Raw genomic sequence first — 21,795 nt, 5'->3', positions numbered from 1 at the left:
AAACACATTTAATAGTATAATAATTAAAAATTCTAATTTTTTAATATATTTAATACATTAAAAAATATAAAAGCTATTTTTTATAATTTTTTAATAAAATATTTTTTTTCATGATACTGTTAAAATATCTCCTTAAGGTATATGTTAATAAAATTAAAATTATATTATCATTAAAAAATTTGAATAGGAAATTAATATTGTGTAAATATTATAAATGATATAAATATATATGAATGAAAATAGATAAAATAACTGAGTAATAATTTCATACATACTTGAATTTAGTTTGTGATGTATATCTATTAGATTATTTTTTTAAAAAAAATATTTAGAGTATTCTAATTAAAATAATGCTATTGTGCTCTGGAAAAAAAAGTAAAAAGTGCAATGCTCTTTAAATGTTATAAAGTATAAATTTTAATTTTTGAATTCTAAATCCTAAACTTTCAATCCTAAGTTTTAAACCCAGCCTTAAATCTTAGTAAATTTTAAACTCTCAATTTAAAGCATTAATATAAAATATAATAATAAAAAATTAAAATTTATTTAATTGACAAAAAATATAACATTTCTTACTTAATAAAAAAATATTTAAGAATTATTTTTAAAATTATAATGTTAGTCTAATTTGATGAAAATTCAATAACAATGTATTTTACATTGAAAGTAATATACTTATATATATGAATTTGAGGGAGATATTATCAATTTTTTTTAAAAGAGGGACATTATCAAAATTAACTCATTATTTATTTATGTACTATTTGTACAAAAATAAAAAGATTAATTATAATATAGGAACTAAAATCTGATCATCACTGTATATAAATCTTGAATGGTAGGTAAAATTATTTTTATATAAATTGAAATTGTGAAAATATATAAAATGACAAAAATACTTTGTTTGAATTATTCTTATTAAGTAGGTTATATTAAAAATTAATTACTAAAGTGTATTTTTTATGTGTCTTAATTAGATTCTTATTTATAGAATTTAATGGATAATTATACAATAAAATAAATTATAAAATGTAACATAATTCACACAAGAGCATAATATATAAATTCAGTAAATGTGTCCCATTACAATTTTAATTTAATAACACTTGAATAATATTTATGTATCATCGTATGAATTAATATTTGTAAATAAATATTTTTACTATATAGCAACAATATATACCTCCTTATGAATTATTATTTTTAGGTAATGTTCAAAACTATATTAATAACAATCAATAATAAAATGTCTACTTATACTATATGTATATTAATAATTATTTACTAATTAACTATTTATATAAAATACGGGTTAATACTCAAATTAGTCCCTGAAAGATCACGCGATCTTCATTTTCGTCCCCGGATATTTTTTTTAATTAAATTAGTCCTCGAAAGATTTATTTTAAACCACGTTCGTCCTTCCGTTAACTCAATGACATCGCTGTTAGAAATCTGCTGACGTAGACTGTGACTTGGCTGCCCACCCTAACACTTGGCATGGTGTGCGTATTGCTAATCAGATATGTTTAGTATGTTGCATCAATTTGATTTCCAAATGTCAAATTAAAAAACTCTAATTTCCAACATTCGAAAAACATAGTTGCATTGCTTGAGCGTTGTCGCAGACCCAAGTGTTATTCTTGCAGGAGAAAAAGAGAATTAAGGTTTTTTAATGTATTCTACACCTATACTAAATATTAGTAACATTAATAATTATAAGTTAATAAATATATTATATACAAGAGAAATACATAAAAAAAATAAGAAGTTTTCTTGCCGATGTTACTATCACATTGTTAAAAATGTGAAATTTTTTATATTAATTGATATATATATATATATATATATATATATTTATCAAAGTATAAATCAATAGTTGAGTTAAAACATTAAAAATTAATATTCAAATCGTCATATATGCTTTTACTTTTTGTGCACATACCGAAAAATAAAAAATAATATTCCAACGAATAAGAGTTTTTTTTTTTGAAAAATTCTCAAATATATAATAAAAAAATGTTTTACACCTAGTCCACCCACTAAAAAAATTCCGATCTATTAATACCTTATAAAAGAGAAAAATATTAGATAATATTAATTTAAAAATTAGATTAAAATTAAAAAAATATATATTAACTCCTAAAATTTTTTATACAGCATTTTTTTCAACCACTTTTAAAAAAATTATATTTCAAATGATCCCTTAAATTTATTGTGGCCTTTCATTTCAACACTTATTTATAGAGTCATTTTTAAAGTTACTGTTTTTGTCTTTTTTCTTCTTTATTAAAGGAGTATATTTGTCATTTTATACAAAATTACAAGACAAATAAATTTACCTACAACTTGATCGTACAAGAAACATTGAAGTTCCGTAAAAGTATTATGGCATACGGGATAATTTTTCTATAAGTTAATTACAGATATTTTTCAAAGATTTACTTTATATTTTACTTTTTTAGGGATTCATACAATAATCTTAAAATTTTTCAAGATTTGCTTATATTATTTTTTGTATTTAGGTACGCAAGTTAATATTTTACGTGTTAAGCATGAATTTCTATCTATGGATTATTTGACATAGAAAGTCAAACGTAGGCCTATTCAATAGGTAAAAAGTCAACGAAGCAATGCATTTGACTCCAACTTAGATGATTGATTTGATTAGATTAGATTAGACAACCACATCCACAGCCGCATTGTTTTGGTAAACTACCAACGATCTTGGTTCAACATTCAATGAATATTATTATTATTATTATTAAATTAATTATTAACTTGAGTCACCCTCAAACTTTACTTTTTCTCATTTCAAGTTTGCAACTTCCCCTTTGCTGGCTTTCAAGATTCAACTTTATACTGCCAACCAAAAATTTAATAACTCATTTACAACTTAAATTGATGTGTGCACGAGTATTATATATAGTCCTTTAAATAAAAAAAATTAAATAACTAACTACAATCTATGTCAACTCAAATTAATTCTTTATATTTTCAGTTTTAAAATTAAAAAAAAAAAGATAGTGAGTGGTTATTTTTTTTAATAGACTTATTATTTTTTAACTAGTTGGCTCTAATTGGCTAGCCTTCTAGTTGGTTCCTTAGCAAAACCACGAAAAAACCATTAGTAGTATTATTATCTTTTATTCAAACCTTAATCCGTTGAGGTCACCTGAAGACTGCACTTTTGGTCGGTTGAAGATCCACATTGCATTCATTGGTGTATGCTGTATGTGGTTGCTTGCTTCTAAAAGCTAAATTTGAACTATTATTTATTTATTTATTTATTTATTTATTTATTTATTTATTTTAAGAAAATTCAGATGAACCCCTTCAAAAAAATTATCCAAAAGCTTGGTTGGAAATAAAATGAAAGAATCAAATTCTTAAAAAGTGAAAAAAATTAATAAAATAAAAAAATAAAAATTTAATTATTTTTAAATTAAAATTATAGATTTTTTAAAGCGACGAAATATAGAACTGCAAGAGAATTACTCAAAAATACTTCTTCAAAAAGAGTTTTTCTGGTATAAAAAATATAAAGAAAATTAGTTCATTTTAGCGATAAAAACACAAAATTCTTCTATATACAGACGATTATTTGAAAAGAGGAACAAGGTTAACAGACTAATTTTAGAAGACGAGTCTTAGTGCACCGATCAACAAGAACTTGAAGCAAAGACTCCAAGATTTTACAATAAACTTTTTTGCAATAAACTTCATGTGGACTTGGAAGTTATAGGTACTCACTACTCAACATCTTCCGTAGCTTTTGTCAGAGGCTTGCTATGAGCTAACGAAAAGAGTTTTAAAAGAGGAAGTCCATAATGCAATAATAAGAATAAACTCGTTCAAGGTTCTAAGGAGCTGGTGGCTTTCAGGATTTTTTCTTTAAGAAATATTGGGATATTGTAGGTAATAAAGTCTAGCAGCTTTGTGTGCCAAACCTTTTCTGATAACCTTATTGATGTATCTCTTTTTGATATTCTGATTATTCTGATTCTAAAGACTGATAATTCTGTCAGAATGAAAGATTTTCGTCCAATCAATCTTTGTCCTAGCACAAGAAGCTCTACACTTTATGAAGAATACTAAGTCAAAAAAAAAAAACTCTGACTTTTAAAGTTGACATGGAAAAAGCATATGATAGAGTTAATTGAAACTTTTTAGAGCTAACTCTAGCTATGTTTGGTTTCTCCAGAGTCATAACTAGACTCATTATGTCATGCGGCAAGTCATCCTCTTTGTCTATTATATGAAATAATAAGTTGAACAACTTTCAGCCTAAAAAAGGATTTCGCCAAAGAGACCCCTAATTACCTTATCTTTTTGGGATGTACATGGAAAGACTTATCTCTTTGGGATGTACATGAAAAGACTAGGATGTTATATTACTCAATAGGTAGAGCAAAGACTGTGAAAACTAGTATTTGTCTCACACCTAATGTTTTCTAATGATTTAGTTCTCTTTTGTAAAGCAATCAGGATATAGGTTCAACAAGCACTTCAGATCTTGAATACCTTTTGTAAAAATTCTGAAATGAAGATAAATTTTGAAAAATTTATAGCAATTTATTCACAAAATATTTTTAGACAGAGAAATTATATTTTCACAAACATTTCTTCTATAATATTTTTCAGCTCCTTTGGAAAATATTTGGGGTAGTACTGGGATACTCTAGACCATCTAAAGCTAATTTCAATGATGTGTTGGATAAAATACGAACGCGACTAACTTCATGGAAGGGTAGATTTCTCAATATAGCTGGCTGAACTTGCCTTGTAAAGTCTATCATTGCCTCCATTCTTAATTATAGAATGCAAGTGAGTTATTTTCTCATCGCCACTTGTAATGAGATTGATCAATTGGTGTGGCAATTTGTATGAAGTGGTGCAGCCAACACCTGGGATCTACATCTAAGATCATGAAAAATTCTTATTACTCCCAAGACGTTTGGTGGTCTTGCATTCTGAAATTCTCATCTTATTAATTTAACAATGCTAGAAAAATTAATCTGACAACTTATTCACAATCAAGACAAGTTTTAGTTTCAAATTTTGAGAAGTAAACATCTATCAAATAAAAATATATTTGATATAGAAGTAGGGAATCAATCATCCTAGATTTGAAAAGCTATTATTAAAGCAGTAGCTACTCTAAAGAATGGTCTTGCTTTGTGAATTAGGTCCCTGAATAACTCTTTTTGGTTTTATCATTGAATGAAATCTGGAATAGTTGGTAGCAAGATGGATGTTATTGAGATAACGGAAACTGGTTTCAAGATAAAAGATGTCATTGTGGACAACTTTTGGCAATTAAATTGTATATTCTTCAATATGTCAGAAGAGTTGAGAAATGAGATTTTGAATCAGCAGGTATTTTTTTATGCTGAATCTGAGTCTGGATGGAGATGGGTCAAAGAGACGTATACTGTGAAGAGTGATATTTGGCTATTGAATAAGCTTGTTGATTGGGATGTTAGAGAAGATTGGAGGTGGTTATGGAAGCTACATATTCCAAAAAAATTCAGGTTTACTTTTTGGTTGGGGTTTCACAGTACATTCCCTACCGTTACTCTTCGACCCCACAGGAGATTGGCTTTGTCAAAACTTTATTTTAGATGTCAAGCTCACCCTGAAACTATCATTTATTGTTTAAGGGACTGTTCAAAGGCTAAAACTATATGAAATCTCTTGGAACTTGCCAATTTAATTTTTTTCAATGAGTAGACTTTCAAGAATTGGATCCTTTGAGGTTTTGGGAGTAACAACTTTTATATCTCTACAATCGATTTGTGGTGATTTGGACATTTTTTTTTATTTCGACATTCATTAACACTATTAATGGTATTAATTGTTCGTCAATTTCATCTTAAAAAAGTGTTTTGGACCAAAATGAAGAATTCATTTCAAACAAAGACTCCTTTGCTATTTATGTGAGCTTCAAAGTACGAGCCATGGCCAAAACTTTTAGAATTGTGGAGATTTTCAACACATGTAAACTCGTTAAATTGCCTCCCATCTCTTGGTCTAGTATAGAGGATGGTTTTCTGAAATTGAATTGCGACAAAAGTGTATTCAATGAATAAGGACTGACGGAATTTAGATGTGTTCTCCTTTTTCGAAGTGAAGATGACATTTGGATTCACGATAGGTCAAGGACCTGTCTAGGGTGAGTGTCCTTCATGTAGAAATTTGGGTGATTTGGTGCAGTTTGTTAATGATTTCAGAAGTTGTTACAAACAAAATTATATGTGAAGTGGACTTAATGGATGCATTTCTTCTTGTTAGTCATTGGTGCTTTTCTGTCGAACATGAAGAGAAGACTTTGCTTCAAAAGATTTTCAAGCTCAAAAACAACATAAGTTGGGAGCTTCGTTTTGTGCTGATCTAGCAAAATTTAAATACCGTGGATGACTGGTTGGCAAAATTTGAAACTCGTAGTAACTACAAAATAGGAGATTGGTTATAACTATCACCTATTCTGATTTGACTAGTCATAGATAACATAACTTAGGAGTTTTATCATTGTTTCTTGTTTTCTTTGTTCTGTTTTCTTATTTTATTTTTTCTATTTTTTAGACTTATGTTCACATACAAAAAATCAAAATTATGAAATTTTTACAAAATAAATATTATAAATTTAATAATTATTATCTTTTTATTTTATTATTCTATAAATTGTCTCACTCATTTTTTTTTTGTAGAATTTAAAATTCTTTAACTCGGCCATCAAGCCATTAGGAATACGGATGTCAACGAGGCAGGGCAGGGATGGGAGATGCCTCCCTGCTCCCTATTCCCACCCCCAGATTTGCTTCCCGTCTCCGTCTTCATTTCTCGCTGTGGGAGAATATTGCTCCACATCCCTATTCCCCACAGAGTCCATTTTTCGCGAGGATCCCATTCTCCATCTATCTGATAATTCTAACTAATTATTAGTTTCCATATGAATAGAGGTGCAAGTATCCATCCTATACAAAAATAACAAGATTTTATACAAAAAGTCTAAACGACAAGATGGTGACTTCGTTTGAAATGACGCAGTGGAAGGAAGCAACGGCGAGCCAGAGGACAGAACAGTGGACGAGGTGGGAGACGCGGGAACAGATAAGAGAATGGACACGACGACAGAGTTACGAAAAGAAACACCGCAAATAGAAAGCACGATGCAATGAAGGTGATGGCACGGCGAGATGTGACGATGCGGCAAGAAGAGAGAGTGGCGAGGGGGTAGCTGCAGAGAGATTGGATGGAGTATGAACAGTGTTAAGGATCTCTGAATTGAAGAAGGATTATGCAAATGAGGATCTATTAGTATAATTCAACTATTAAGGACAATTCAATAAATTTATGAATTTTGGATATTAACGAGGACAGGATGGGGATTCCCGCTCGGATCTCCACGCATGTTTCGAGAGAATTTTGTCCCCCATCTCCATCTTCGTAAAAAAAAAATCTCTACAGTTGAATTCCTATTCAGAATAGTCTCTGTAGGGATCTCCACATGTCGAGAAATTTTGTTATCCCTAATTAGGAATGAGCTAAAGAATGAATTTGGTCTTTTTTTTTTCTTTTATTACTTTTAATTATGTGTTGTTCTATAAATATTACTGCTCTTCATCATTTCAGTTTATTTTACAAACTAATTAATACATAATATACAGAAAATAATAATATTATTTTTTATAATAATACTCTTCATATAATTTTTTTAATATTTATATAAATTTATAAAAATAAAAAATGTAACATTATCAAAATAGAAGTAATATTACTATGATTCAAACTATAATTACGTGTCATGCATGTGTGACATATAGTCAACGATATTGGCCTGATCCTTAACTATGAATTAAACAAATTAGATCTTCAAAGTTCATACCGGGCTAAAAGGGTTGTCCAAGTTATATCATTAAACAAATGAAACACCTACAGTTGTGATCATATGAGGGAATTAATTAATTAATTTAATTTACATGTATGCATGATGGCTATAATAATGGAATATTAAACTATTGCTGCTAGTTTGATGGCCCAAGTAATATTATTTAATATTTATTATTACAATAAACTGATTTGCCGCTGAACATGTTTGTGGTCTCATTTTCTACTTATAATAACTAAGCCTACGTCATGCACTAATTATGGAAATTTCATGAAGTACCAAAAAATATATATTTTTTATTTTTTATGTTATTTTTCATTTGAATAAATTAAAAATTAATTTGTTGCAGATTAAAATTTTATTTAAAAATTAAGTATATTAGTAAATTAGTCATTAGATTAACTTAAATTAGTTACCAATAAATATTTTAGTGCATTGTATTAATATGCTAACTTTCTTCTGATATTATTGTTACCAAATGTTAGGACCGCTAAAATAGACAAAAGTCATCGGACAGCCTATTTATCAATTTAAATGGCAACCCGATTAATCTAAAAAAATTGCAGGTTAAATAGGCTAGTTCGCGAGTTAAACAAGTGGCTCGTTTATTTATTTATTTTTTTTACATTTTTTCAAAAACAGTAGCAATTTAAGCCGATATTTCTTTTAATCCAACCCGAAAATTCGATCAATAAACTAAAAAAATATTATTTTTTAAGATTTTTGACTTAAAAGTAATATTTTTTATCAAAATATATTTTAAAAAATAAAATAAAATAATAAATGGTTTAGCCTGTTTAACCTATAGGTCCATACTAAAAAATTATGACACACGAATAAAGCGAATTTAAACGGTCCAAGCCATTTAACCCACGAACTTAACGGATCAGACCTAAATAGATCAAACTAGTCCATTTCACAGCCTATCAAATGTTACATTTTATATTAATACAATAAAATTTACTATAACATAGAGAGATATGAAAAAAATTTGAAAACATTTTTTTTCCAAAAGAATACCTTCATCTATATAATTAAAAAAATGTTAATTCTAATAATTAAATTCATGATTCTTTTATTTTAATACATATATATCTACTCTTAAATTTGTTATTATTATTTATATTTAGTTTATAAAAGAATTGAATTGATAGGATTAACCGATTAATACACTAGACCTTTATGAATAGCTTTCTCAATTCAATGATTTAGTGTTATCTTATCTATTTGATCTGTGGTTTTACAGAAATGAATTTGCTCTTTTTAACTTAATATTAAAAGAAAAGGTGTAACAATAATTTATTGTCTATTTAACTTTTAAATAGAATCTAAAAACATATGCGAGAAAAATAAATTATATAATATATACAGTCACAATTAACCTTATTAAATGTTTAAAAAAATTGATAGAATTTGTTCAATTCACTATATTGTTTAAGTGTTTTGTTTTTAAGAAATTCTTAATGGCAAGAGTTTAATTTTGACCCATTTGGCATATTTCTTTTTTTTTAAAGTAATTTAATTTTGATAGATCGTAATAAAAAAATTTATATAATCATTCAATCATATTCATGTATTGAATAATTTTTTAAATAATAAGTTTAGAAATTAGTTAGTTTGTTAATACGACAATACATCATTAATTTTGTATTTTGATTTTAACAAATTGATAATATAAAATACATTTATCATTCAATTAATTTAAAAAAACAAAGTCACTTTTACTGCTATTACAATATTTTCCTAATTAATTAAACACAAAATCACATACTTAAGGACCCAAATCATTTCCACTCGGACCAGTTCTCTGCCGTTGTTGCTGGTAGAGGCTTTTAACTATAAATTTTCATTAGTCAACGCAAAATTAAATGTTGAATATGAATTTCGAACATTGCTTCGGTATGAGGCTTCTAATAAAGATATACCTACACTAATTAATATTATCTTTAAACAAACATATATAATACAACAAAAATATTTATATTCTAAAATCAACTACTAATATAGTGTATAAATATATTTATAGTTTAATTTATTTTTAATGTATATTTATATTCTAATATATATTTTATACTAATAACTGACTTTAATAACTGATTTTAGTATACACCTAACATAATTAATAATACAAATATTATTTCATGCATGCCTGGGCTATTTTGACAAGAAGATGGATATTGGATAAATATTTGAAAATTGAAAGTTCGTTACATTATTTATTCGGAAAATGACTTAGGAGCCAAGTCAGCCAACATTCAGCAACGAATTTTGAATAATCAGTATCTACATTAAATGTATCTTTTTTTTTTATAATTATAACTGAAAATAATAAATTAAGTCTCGACAGAAAAACAAAGATTTATTGTAATTCTACATTTCTGCATCCTTCCTCGTAAAAAAATCTTCGTAAAAGAATAAGTTTGATTACCCATGTGAAGATTGTGTAAAAGTTTATAATTAATTTAGACCAAATTTTCATTTTGGTCTCCGAGATTCACGCGATTACTTATTTTGGTCTCTAAAATTTAGAATTATCTATACTTGTTTTTCAGATTCAAGTTTGGAAACCGATATGGTCCCTCGACTCTTTTGGGTGATGATTAGGCAAATGGAGTGCTAAGATGACACATTTCCTGTCACGTTGAACGCTATAACGGCTAGTTAATATGGCTAGGATTGTATTTGTATCCAATTTAGTCCCTCCTTATTAAAACTTTGTCATTATAACTCAGATAAATAATAAGATAATTAGGGTTTCAGAGACTAAATTGGATACAAATACAACTTTTGCCATATCAGCTAGCCAACATGACTGGAAGGGTGTCATCTCACCACTCTATTTGTCTAATCACCGGAAAGAGTCGAGGGACCATATTAGTGCCCAAACTTAAATCTAGATGATCAGTATAGGTAATTTTGAATTTCGAGGATTAAAATGAGTAATCGCGTGAATATCAGGAACTAAAATGGGGATTTAGTCATTAATCTAAGAAACAATTTTGTTTGTGTGTCTAATTTAAGAAAGAATAATATTACAAGAACTAAAAACTAGTTTATTAGTCTAATTAAATAAGTATCGAGAATTCAAATTTCGCTTGGTGTATATAATAATTTATTTGTCAACGACAAATTATTAAATAAAGCTTGGATTCGTAATTAACAGGTAACATTACAAATATTAAAATGTTTTTACGGTATATGTTACACAATCAGTTTATTAATTAATAGCAAAATTAAAAAATAATATCAAAACAGTTAGAAGGTTGAAGGTTAAGAAAAGAAAGACCAAAGTGGTGGTTGACTTGACTGAGAGATTGAGAGCGAAAGTAGCATAACAATATTAATTATAGAAGTTAGTTAAACAGTGTTTAGAGATATTCAATGTTTAATGCATTTGAAAATATAAAAATATTATATTTTTATTAAAATTTTCTATGTATTGTATACGCAATAGCTATTTTAAGACATTTGTTAGCGATTAAACTCTTAATTATATTGGATTTTTTGCATGTGTTTTCAAAGTTTATTGTTTATACTCAATCAATCCGGGCTAGGCTGAATTACACTAATTTATTAAATTTTATAGATTACTGAATTTTTTATGATCTGATCTTCTATTATTTGACCCAGAGAAATAGATTTTTGCTTTCACTTTTTATTTTAATATTTTAATTAATATGGTATACACGTTTTCATAATAATAATAATAATAATAGTGTTTTTTTCAAGAAGCTTAATTATGAAATGTTAAAAATAGAAATAAGTTTTACATTTCTAACAGGTAGATTGGTTACATAATATGTTGGGAAAGGCCTAAAAAATTAAAATCTTGGGAAAGGCCTTCATTTTGAAAGCTACATAATATGTTTGTTTGACTTTGATCTTGATTAATTAGATGGGAAAGAATTTCTATTTGCTATAATCTTTTGTTTTTCCGGCTGTCTTTTTAATTAAATAAAAAGATAAATTGAGGAACAAATATCAAACTTGCAGTTTTAGAATTCTGATCCACTTGCTTTGAAAAGTCATCATCGAGTTTTTCCTCTCTATAAAATCAATTNATAAATAAATCAAAAGAGGAAGTATAGGAGAATAATGATAATTGTAAACAATGAGAATAATAAATTAAAAAAAAGTGAAATTAAAATTAAAATTTAGATTTTTAATTGATTAATTAATATCAAATTTTAAAATTTGAAAAATTAGGATTAGCAACTAAATATATTCACACTACATATTATTATTCCTAATCCCACGATAATCTTATTTCTAACGTTCGCGGCATAGCTCATACAGTCCCTTTTCGGTCTATGTCCATAATTTATTTTTATTTTATTAGATATACAGATGATTATTTTTATTTTAAAGTTGATGTTTATTTAATTTATATTGAATTTAAGTAGATACAATGAAATTTGTTGGACGTTTATTTTATTAAGTATATAGATAGTTATTTTCATTCTAAAACAGATGTTTAATTAATTTGGATTGAATTTAAATAGATATAATAAAATTTGTTGGATGTTTATTTTACTAAGTATAAAGATAGCTATTTTCATTCTAAACCGATGGCTTGATGAAGAAGCTCAGTAGCACTAAGGCTGATTGATGAGGGAGGGATCGACGACGAATGAGAATTTGAAGAGGAGGTATGCAACAAAAAAGACATTAGAAAGTGGATGATTAAAGTGTAAAAAGTAAAAGATAGAAGTAAAATTTTTAAAAAGATAATTTATGATGGACTGACTTTTTTTTTTTTTTACTTTCTGTAGGCTGAAAGTACATTTCATTATTCTCATCGATCACAATTTCGTTATATATCTAATGAAATTGTAAATCAAAATTAATATTCCGTTTAGCTTAACAAAAGATTGAATATGTAATATGAATTATAATTTTTACTAATGAGTATGTTACAAATTTCGTAGAATTAATACCTAAAAAAGTCTCAAGCTGTGAGAAGTCAACACTTAAAAAGAGTTTTATAAGACATTGGACTCTCTCATCATTTTGTAGTTCATTGAGCATCCAGTATACTTGTTAAAAATGTATAAAAAAGGAGATGATTCTATTTAAAATAAAATATATATATTTATTATTTAGAATTTATTTAGGTGTTATTTTTAAAAAAGATATTTTTAAATAATATTTTTTAAAAATGTTTTTTATAAAAATAAACGTGATTTTATGTTTTGGATATATCATGTGCAAATATTTTTTTATTTATCAATTATGTTTAAATAAAATAAGATAAAAGTATTTTTTATTCCTTTATTATGTAAAAAATATAAATTATAACTTTTCAAAAAAGATATTTTTTAATTCATTTAGTACTTTTACTTTTACTATTAGAAATTTATCAAATATACTAAAAAATAAAAGATATTTTTTGTCGATTTAACAGCGTCTACACAAATATTTAATGATATTAAAAACTTTAATTTTTTTTATAAAACCTTTCCATTTTTTAATTTACTAATATACTCATTTTTTAGTGTGATAACTGAGTAAATTATATTATATATATATTCAAGGAAAAAATCCACCTTATAAAAAGATAACTAGAGAAAGAGGTAGATTATTTTGCAATGCAAGTAGTTAGTTCCCAAGCTGAATATTTCATAACAATTTATTATTTCACCATAAAATATGCTTCATAAAAAATTCCAAGCACCAAACATTTCATAAAATCATAAAACGTATTAAAGATCGAGAGTGCACACCAAACCATCCATAATGTGCATTAAAAATTCGGTCTAGCTACCAAACACTCAACAATAATGTGAAATAATTAGGTTCAGTTGAATACAAATCATTAAATTGCACAAATCTCCCTCCCAAATTAAATTAGTGCACATACAACATAAGATATTATATTAATTTTCTGTTTTGTACTACGTGTAGTTCTTTACAGAAATTTACTTTATTTGGTTACATTCTCTTAATTATTTTTCATATATATACTCATTTAATTATATATTATACATATAATTAAAAATATTATAACATCTTTATTTTCATATTTTAAAAATTAGTTTTACTATTCTAATTTAGAATTTACACAATCTAATTGTTATATATAGTAAAGACAAAAAAAAGTAGAATTGTCATGAATGAATAAAATAAAAAGATAAGATAAAAATAGAGAAAATAAAAGAATATATACATATTATATCTAATTGTAGGTTATCAGTTATAATTTTTGTTAACTAAATAATTTAATTAAAAATATCAATAAACTCATGCAACACACAAGATAAACTCTAATAAAATAGTCCATGAATATTATAAAGAAAGTCTTTCACGTTAATTTAAGAGAAAAATATTAAAGGATTATTTCAATTTATTTTTAGAAATGATCTATCATAATAATATAATGTATTTTTTAACTCTAACTAAGACGTGTTAATGAGTTATACCAATCTAATTATCTAATATAACGATAAAGATTTTGTTAAAAACTCTGATAATAGATTTTAAAAAATATTTTCAATATGATGCTATTCTACTATTTTCCACACACAACCATTTAATTATTTGTGTAGTTATGCACAGTTTAATTATTAATAAAAGAAAAATGTTAGGAGATAAATATTTTTAGTAAAAAAAGAGTGAAGAATTAGTTAGTGTTAGTTTAAAAATTCAAGATAGATGTGAAAAATATATTAGTAAAATAACATTTCTTTAAAAAAAAAATTTATCTTTTGAATTTTTGTTTATATTGGATGATTTCAAATGTGTACTATTGATTATTAGCAATCCATATGATGTTGGAAGCAAGGGCAAGGCAACTTAGACAGAGATGGTTATTCTGTTTAATCAAAACTTCATATTATTATAAGAGAATGGTGTTGATTTTTATGTACTTTGAATGGTTATCTAATTAAATGTATGCAAATCAATTTAGAAATACACAAGTATAATAAAAAATAATCACAGAGATCGATTTCACTTACTTTTATAAAGAATTGAAACCAAATCACACTTTTATTCTTTTTACAAAGATCAAATCCATATATATAACTAATTTTAGTGGAACATTTATAAAAGTATGCATATTACACAAAAAAAAAAAAACTGTATGCAGTAATTATTAAGTAGGAATCTCCCAATGCCGCAAAGTGTTAAGTTGCGACTAATTTATCGGGAATTAAAATTGTCTAAAAATTTATTGTTGATTAATATGTTATTCTATATGCAATAATAATAAAATAACAACAACAAAGTCTTGTTCTATTAGATAAAATTAGTTACATAAATCAAACGATATTATTGTACTTTGTCATGTATTATGTCTATAGAGAGATTATTTACATATAGATCTCGTTTGACCATTTTATGGATGGTCTTCTTAGATCTTCCTCTGTCTTTCATCTCTTGTCCATCTTCCATCTCATCCACCATCCTGATTGGGTATTCTATCGGTCTTCTTCTCACATGTCCAAACCAACTGAGACGCGATTCAACCATTTTTTTACAATGGGTGCTACTCCAACTCTCTCCCTTATATCTTCATTCCTTATTTTATCCAATCGCGTATGACCACTCAACCATCTCAACATCTTCATCTCTGCCACACTCAGCTTATGTTCGTACTGCTCTTTAGCCGTCGAACACTCTGTACCATAAAACATAGCCGGTCTTATAGCAGTGCCATAAAATTTACCTTTAAGTTTTAAAGGCACTTTTTGTCGCATATAAAACCAGATGCACTCCGCCATTTTGACCAACCTGCTTGGATCCTATGATTTACATCATGTTCGATCTTTCTATTATTCTGTATGATGCACTCAAGATATTTAAAACTTATAACTTTTGGTAGGATGTTTTCTCCAATCTTCATTTTTATATTAGAATTTTTCCTTCTAAACTTACATTCCATATATTCCGTTTTCTTACAACTTATGCACAAACCATACACTTTTAGAGCTTCTATATACAAAATAGAATTTAAATTTTCCTTATTTAAATAGGCGAAAAAATTAATTACTTAACTAATTTAAATTGGTCTAAATATGACTATGCTAATCAAGTTAAAAAGCTATAGAGAATAACAAACAGTAACAAGTAGAAAGTGGTTAATTAAGATAATCATATTCATAATCATTAGGATTGAATCTTAATAATATAATGAATAATAAATAGTAACACATGCAGGAGAGTTTACTAATGAGTAATGAGCTGTGGTTGTGGACTTTTATCAAACAGAAGCATAACCTGCACAAACAACATGGACGCATCTATAATGTTCCCTTAGTGATTTGGACCATTTGATGTTCTATTGAAAAAAATATTTATTTATTTATTTGTTGTGCAAAGAAAAACGTTTTAGACAAAAAATAAAGTCAATTACCAATAAGTCATTGATTTTTTTTTAGACAAATAAATTCTTGATTTTGTAATATTGTTCCATTTAAGTCATTTTATGGTAATAATACTGCTTAATTATTATTATTATTTTAAATTAATTTTTATATTATTAATTTTTCATTTTTATTTAGTTATTCACCTAATATTTTTGCTAGAAATAATATTTTTTGTAAGGTGAAAACTTAGATACAGTCGATTTTACGTAAAGTTGATAATTGAGAGCCGTTAGATGATTTGACTAATTTGACTAAATTTTTATCTAATGGCTCTCAACTATCAACTTCACGTGAAGTCAACTGCACGTGAAAATTGTAGGTCTATAATGGTCATAAAATATACATTATTACATTATAATACAGTTTTAAATATGAACCCTTGATCAATGACACTAAAAATATAAGGTCTTGATTTATTGGAACAGCGATGTTCAGTTTTCCAATGGAACATGTTAAACACATCCAACATAAATCCAACCCAACCATGGCAATTTCCAACCTGCCACTGCATCAGAGAGAGAGAGAGAGTTGAAAGGGTTAGCCGGAGTCAAACAGAATCAAAACGCTGTCGCATCAGTGTTACACTGACTCTCCTTTGCGCTCCTTCTGCAACTTCAAACTCAATCTTGCAATGCCCAACATACAACAAGAACCCACCACCATCAACTCTGATTCAACAAAACCCCATTTTTAGAAATTGAAAAAGACTCTGTCTTTGTTATTTTCTTCTTCATCTCTCTTGTGGCAGAGCCTAACTGCTACTTTGGCTGTTTCATATTCTATTCAACTTGTCATTTTCTCTTTCTTATTTTTCTTTCCGCCCTCTTTCTTTTTTTTTTCTTTTTAATATTTTTCAATTAAAAAATCGTTCTTTTGTTGGTGGGTTTCGTCAACCGAAGAATCTGAAGCGTTGCGAGAGAGAGAGAGTTATAGAAAAATATAGAACAGGTAGATAGAGAAATAGGGAGAGTGTCACACTCACACCAAAGTTTGAAGATTCAACAGCCTTATTTTGCGACTGAGGTAAGAGTTTTCATATCTTTCTGTTCTTTTCCTATTGGAAAGTGGAAGTTCAGATTTTTTCACAGAGAGAGAGAGAGAGAGGGAGAGAGAAAGAGAGAATAATATATTTTTTTTTTCTTTAAAAAGCCTTCTTTTTTCTCCCTTCTGAATTGGCCTATTGGGTATCTGGATCCTCCATTTATGGTTACAGAATGCATACATGTCTGGATCTTTTGGTCAGCGGTGAATGATAATGATAATAAGACATGGTGGATCAGCGAAACATAGTATCGTTTATTCCCTTGTTCTTGTTGTTGTGGTTGAAGCTGTTTCATTTTGAGCTCACATTGGAGCAGCAGGTTCAGCAACTGAGTTCACCAGCTGAAAGAGCAGCACTGCTTCAACTTCGGTCCTCGCTCGGATTGAGGTCCAAGGAATGGCCAAGAAAGGCTGATCCTTGCTCAAACTGGATTGGTGTAAGGTGCCAGAATGGTAGAGTTGTTGGGATCAACATCTCTGGCTTTAGGAGAACCAGAATTGGTCGGCGAAATCCACAGTTTTCTGTAGAAGCCTTGGCCAATTTGACCCTCTTGCAGTCCTTCAATGCCTCCAATTTCCGGCTTCCCGGTCCTATCCCTGATTGGTTTGGCCAGAAGCTCCATTCACTTCGTGTGCTTGATCTTCGGTCTTGCTTCATTACCGGTGTTATTCCCCCTGGTGTTGGGAATTTAACCAACCTGACTAGCCTCTATCTGTCTGATAACAATCTAACTGGTGTGCTTCCTAATAGTCTTGGTCAACTCTCAGTACTTTCAGTTCTTGATCTCTCCAAGAATTTTATTAATGGATCCTTGCCAACATGGTTTGCATCTCTTGGGAATCTTTCTTCCCTTGACATCTCGGCTAATCATCTATCCGGCTCAATTCCCCCTGGCATTGGGACACTATCTAAGTTGCAATTCTTAGTGCTGAGACAGAACAATTTCACTGGTGCTTTACCTGTAGAGCTATGGTCTCTGCCACAACTGAGCTTCCTCGATGTCTCCAGCAATAACTTCACTGGCCAGCTTCCAAATTCTAGTTCCATTGCTAATGCTACTGTTGGGCAGCTCAATATTTCCCATAACATGTTTTATGGAGGCCTTACTACTATCCTTAGAAGGTTTAGTTCTGTTGATCTGTCAGGCAATTATTTTGAAGGCAATGTTCTGGACTTCATGGTTAATGCATCTATAGGTAGGAATTGCCTCCGAAATGTGACAGGGCAGAGGACACTAGCAGAATGTGCATCATTTTATGCTGCAAGGGGCCTTGCTTTTGATAATTTTGGACGTCCGAATTCAACAGGAGATTCTGCAGGAAAGGCGTCCGGAATGAGCAATAAAACTAAAATTTTAATTGCAGCGATCTCAGGTGGGGTTGGTTTATTTGTGCTGCTGCTGTTACTCATTCTGCTTCTGCTATGCATTCGTAAGAGGGGTAATTCAAGTCAAAGGGGCAACGGCGTGGGTCCTGCTCCAGCTGGAGGCAGTCCTCCACATCCCGGTGCTGGTTCATCAATAAAGTTCTCAAGTGTAGGAGATTCATTTAAAAGGATTGACATCCGATCAACTCAGAAGGATGCTTACTTGTCGGAATTGGATTTTTTCAATAAGGTTTCTCATCCGAGATTTGTTCCCTTGTTGGGTCACTGCTTAGAGACTGAGAATGAAAAGTTTCTCATTTATAAAGCTATGCCAAATGGGGACTTGTCGAGTTGCTTGCACTACAAAAAGACGGTGTCTGAAGATGATAAATTGAAGTCACTGGACTGGATAACAAGGTTAAAAATTGCTACTGGAGCAGCAGAGGCCCTGGCTTATCTACATCATGAATGTAATCCACCAATTGTTCATAGGTATGTCCAGACTCCCATCTTGCTAAGAATAGATGGTCCTTGTGCTTGTCTATTGTGAAACTTCATATGATGTATGGTTGAAATTTTCCGTTTTATCTGCAAATTCTTGTCTTTATTGTTAGTTTGTTGAATATGTTGCAAATTGTAAACGCTTGTAATGAAAACTCACCTAATTCTTGTAGAGATGTCCAAGCAAGCAGTATACTTTTAGAAGATAAATACGAAGTTCGGTTAGGGAGTCTAAGTGAAGCATGCCCTCAAGATGGGGATACTCAACAAAGCAAAATTACCCGGTTGCTACGGTTGCCCCAGTAAGCACTCCACTAACTATTGTATCTGATAAATACCATGAACATGATCTGACAGGTCTTTGAGAATTCATTTTGCATTGCATTATTGTGCTTCCTTTGACTATTCTTTATTCTGTTTATTGGTGGAAGATGCATATGTTTTGAAGTTGTTGATTTATTTGAGTTAAATATTTGCAAATTGCAATGCGTCCTTTGTGTGCTAGATTTTCTAATAATTGTAACTAATTTGTTTGCATAATCCATTTTATCATAAGGAAAAGAAAGTTGTTTCATAATTCACGGTTTAAAACTTCATCAGTAAAGTCTTGGTATGTCAGTTATGGACCCTGTGGACCCATCTCTTTTGCATCTTCAATTAAACTAGGCTTGGTATATATCAACATAGGATTATCCTGGTGTAGTACTAGTACACATAATATACATTAGCATGTGGTTGAAATCCGCATTAGACTGCGATCTCTAATTCCTTATGCATTTTCTTCTTGAAATTTTAATGTTCTTGAGCTTTGTCTATTGGGTGTAGTTATATTGCTTTAGCATATTCAGAGTTGATTCCTTTAAAACATCAATTGCCTGTAGAAACATACGGGCAGTAAGACCTTGGAATCTGTTCACATTTTGAGTACCGAAGTGTTGTCTTGGTAAATAAGCTGTGATGCAGTTGGATTATCTTATTATTGAATTATCATATAGTAGTTTTTTGTTCCTTCTTTCCTTTTTCTTTTGTCTCTACTAACATGCATTTGATTTGCATCAAGTTTTTTTGACAAGTCATATATCTTCCAAATGCATATTTTTGTAATAGAATAATATTTATCTAATGTTTGGTTTTCCATTTTTATGTGTCAGGTCTTCTGAACAAGGCACATCTGGTAAGTACAAATTCAACTTTACTTTCGGCAGTCGTTTTTATAGTTCCATGTCTTGACTTTCGATTGTATATCACACTTCCATAGTACCTCTTTCAAGTATCAACCTGCCTTTTTGACTGCATTGTGAGGGATTATGGCAACATATAATTTGGTCTAGCAGAAATATCATGTTATATGGTAATCTAAATTGGTTTCAAGTGGCATTTTTTTGGGCAATAGCTGTGAAAGATACATTGTTATGTCAGGTGGAAAAAAACAGAGAAAAAAAAATCTGGGCACATCTCATTGTCATTGCTACTTCTCTTAGGCTGAAAGTGGTTATAATTTGATGAATTTTATCTCCTTTGAAAACAGGTTCGTCAACATCGGTTTGTGCCTATGACGTGTATTGTTTTGGGAAAGTTTTACTTGAGCTGGTGACTGGCAAGCTGGGAATCAGTGCAGCCAGTGATGCCGAAGCGAAGGAATGGCTGGAGCAGATTCTACCTTGCATTACTATTTATGACAAGGAGCGTATAACAAAAATAGTGGATCCATCTCTTATCGTTGATGACGAGGATTTATTAGAGGAAGTGTGGGCAGTGGCCATTGTTGCCAGGACTTGCCTAAATCCTAAACCTTCAAGAAGACCCCAAATGAGACATGTTCTGAGGGCTTTAGAAAACCCTTTTAAAGTTGTAAGGGAAGAAAATTCCAGTTCTGCTCGGCTTAGATCAACTTCATCGAGAGGCTCATGGAACGCTACATTGTTTGGTAGTTGGCGTCAGAGTTCATCCGATGTAGCAGTAATTCCAGCAGCCTCTAGTACAAGAATAGAAAGAGAGAGTAGTTTAAAGCATTCGGGAACTACCGGCTCGGAGATTAGCCTCCAAAATGTTGGTGGTGATATGTCATCCATATCTCCAGAACCATCTGGAGTTGAAGGCCTGAAGTCTTGAATATTGGTGATGATATAGCAGGCTTTCCATTTGTGTTTCTGTTCACTAATACCACTTGCTCTTATTGATTTTGAGCATTGCATTTGGTATTGGAAGGTGCATATTGTATATTTCTAAGGTCAAAGTTGCATTCATATCCCTTGAACTTTGTCACTTTTCAAAGGGGATTGGGTTGTTTTTCATTTTCAGTGGTTATCAGAGTAATTTGGTGGACAGATAGAGAGATATGGAGAGCCAGAAGGAGGATGAATGCCATGGTAGATAATGCATATTTTTATTGCTTGTTTTGGATAGAAACAAGCCACCATTTTTCCCCTCCCACTTGTAATTGATTTTTGATTTTTTTTTTAACCCATTGTCTCTGTTCCTATCTTAGAATATAAATTCATTTGTTATCCAACACTTAGAGTTAATGTTAGGGAGTCAATTATTTTCAACCAATATTCGTTATTTTTTAAAAATTATTATATTTATCTTAAATTTTAGACTCCAAATTATAAATTTGTAATTCTAAATTT

At 29.2% G+C, this 21,795-nt stretch overlaps 1 protein-coding gene across 2 annotated transcripts; it reads left to right on the top strand.

Annotated features, from left to right (window-relative positions):
• The first annotated feature begins 16,776 nt into the window (after nt 1-16,776).
• LOC107476667 (probable LRR receptor-like serine/threonine-protein kinase At2g16250) lies at nt 16,777-21,677 on the top strand. 2 transcript variants are annotated; one of them, XM_016096522.3, is made up of 5 exons: nt 16,777-17,280; nt 17,471-19,156; nt 19,339-19,467; nt 20,317-20,339; nt 20,694-21,677. In XM_016096522.3, the coding sequence occupies exons 2-5, from the start codon at nt 17,526-17,528 to the stop codon at nt 21,275-21,277; spliced, it is 2,367 nt and encodes a 788-aa protein (XP_015952008.1). In that variant the 5' UTR covers nt 16,777-17,280; nt 17,471-17,525; the 3' UTR covers nt 21,278-21,677. The 2 variants fall into 2 exon arrangements, with proteins under 2 accessions (XP_015952008.1, XP_052115335.1); XM_052259375.1 differs by having other exon boundaries at nt 16,777-19,156.
• The last annotated feature ends 118 nt before the right edge of the window (nt 21,678-21,795 follow it).

The sequence above is a fragment of the Arachis duranensis genome, chromosome 3 (genome assembly GCF_000817695.3).
Source record: "Arachis duranensis cultivar V14167 chromosome 3, aradu.V14167.gnm2.J7QH, whole genome shotgun sequence".
Taxonomy (NCBI): Eukaryota; Viridiplantae; Streptophyta; class Magnoliopsida; order Fabales; family Fabaceae; genus Arachis; species Arachis duranensis.
This window is presented reverse-complemented; position numbering and strand designations above follow the sequence as displayed.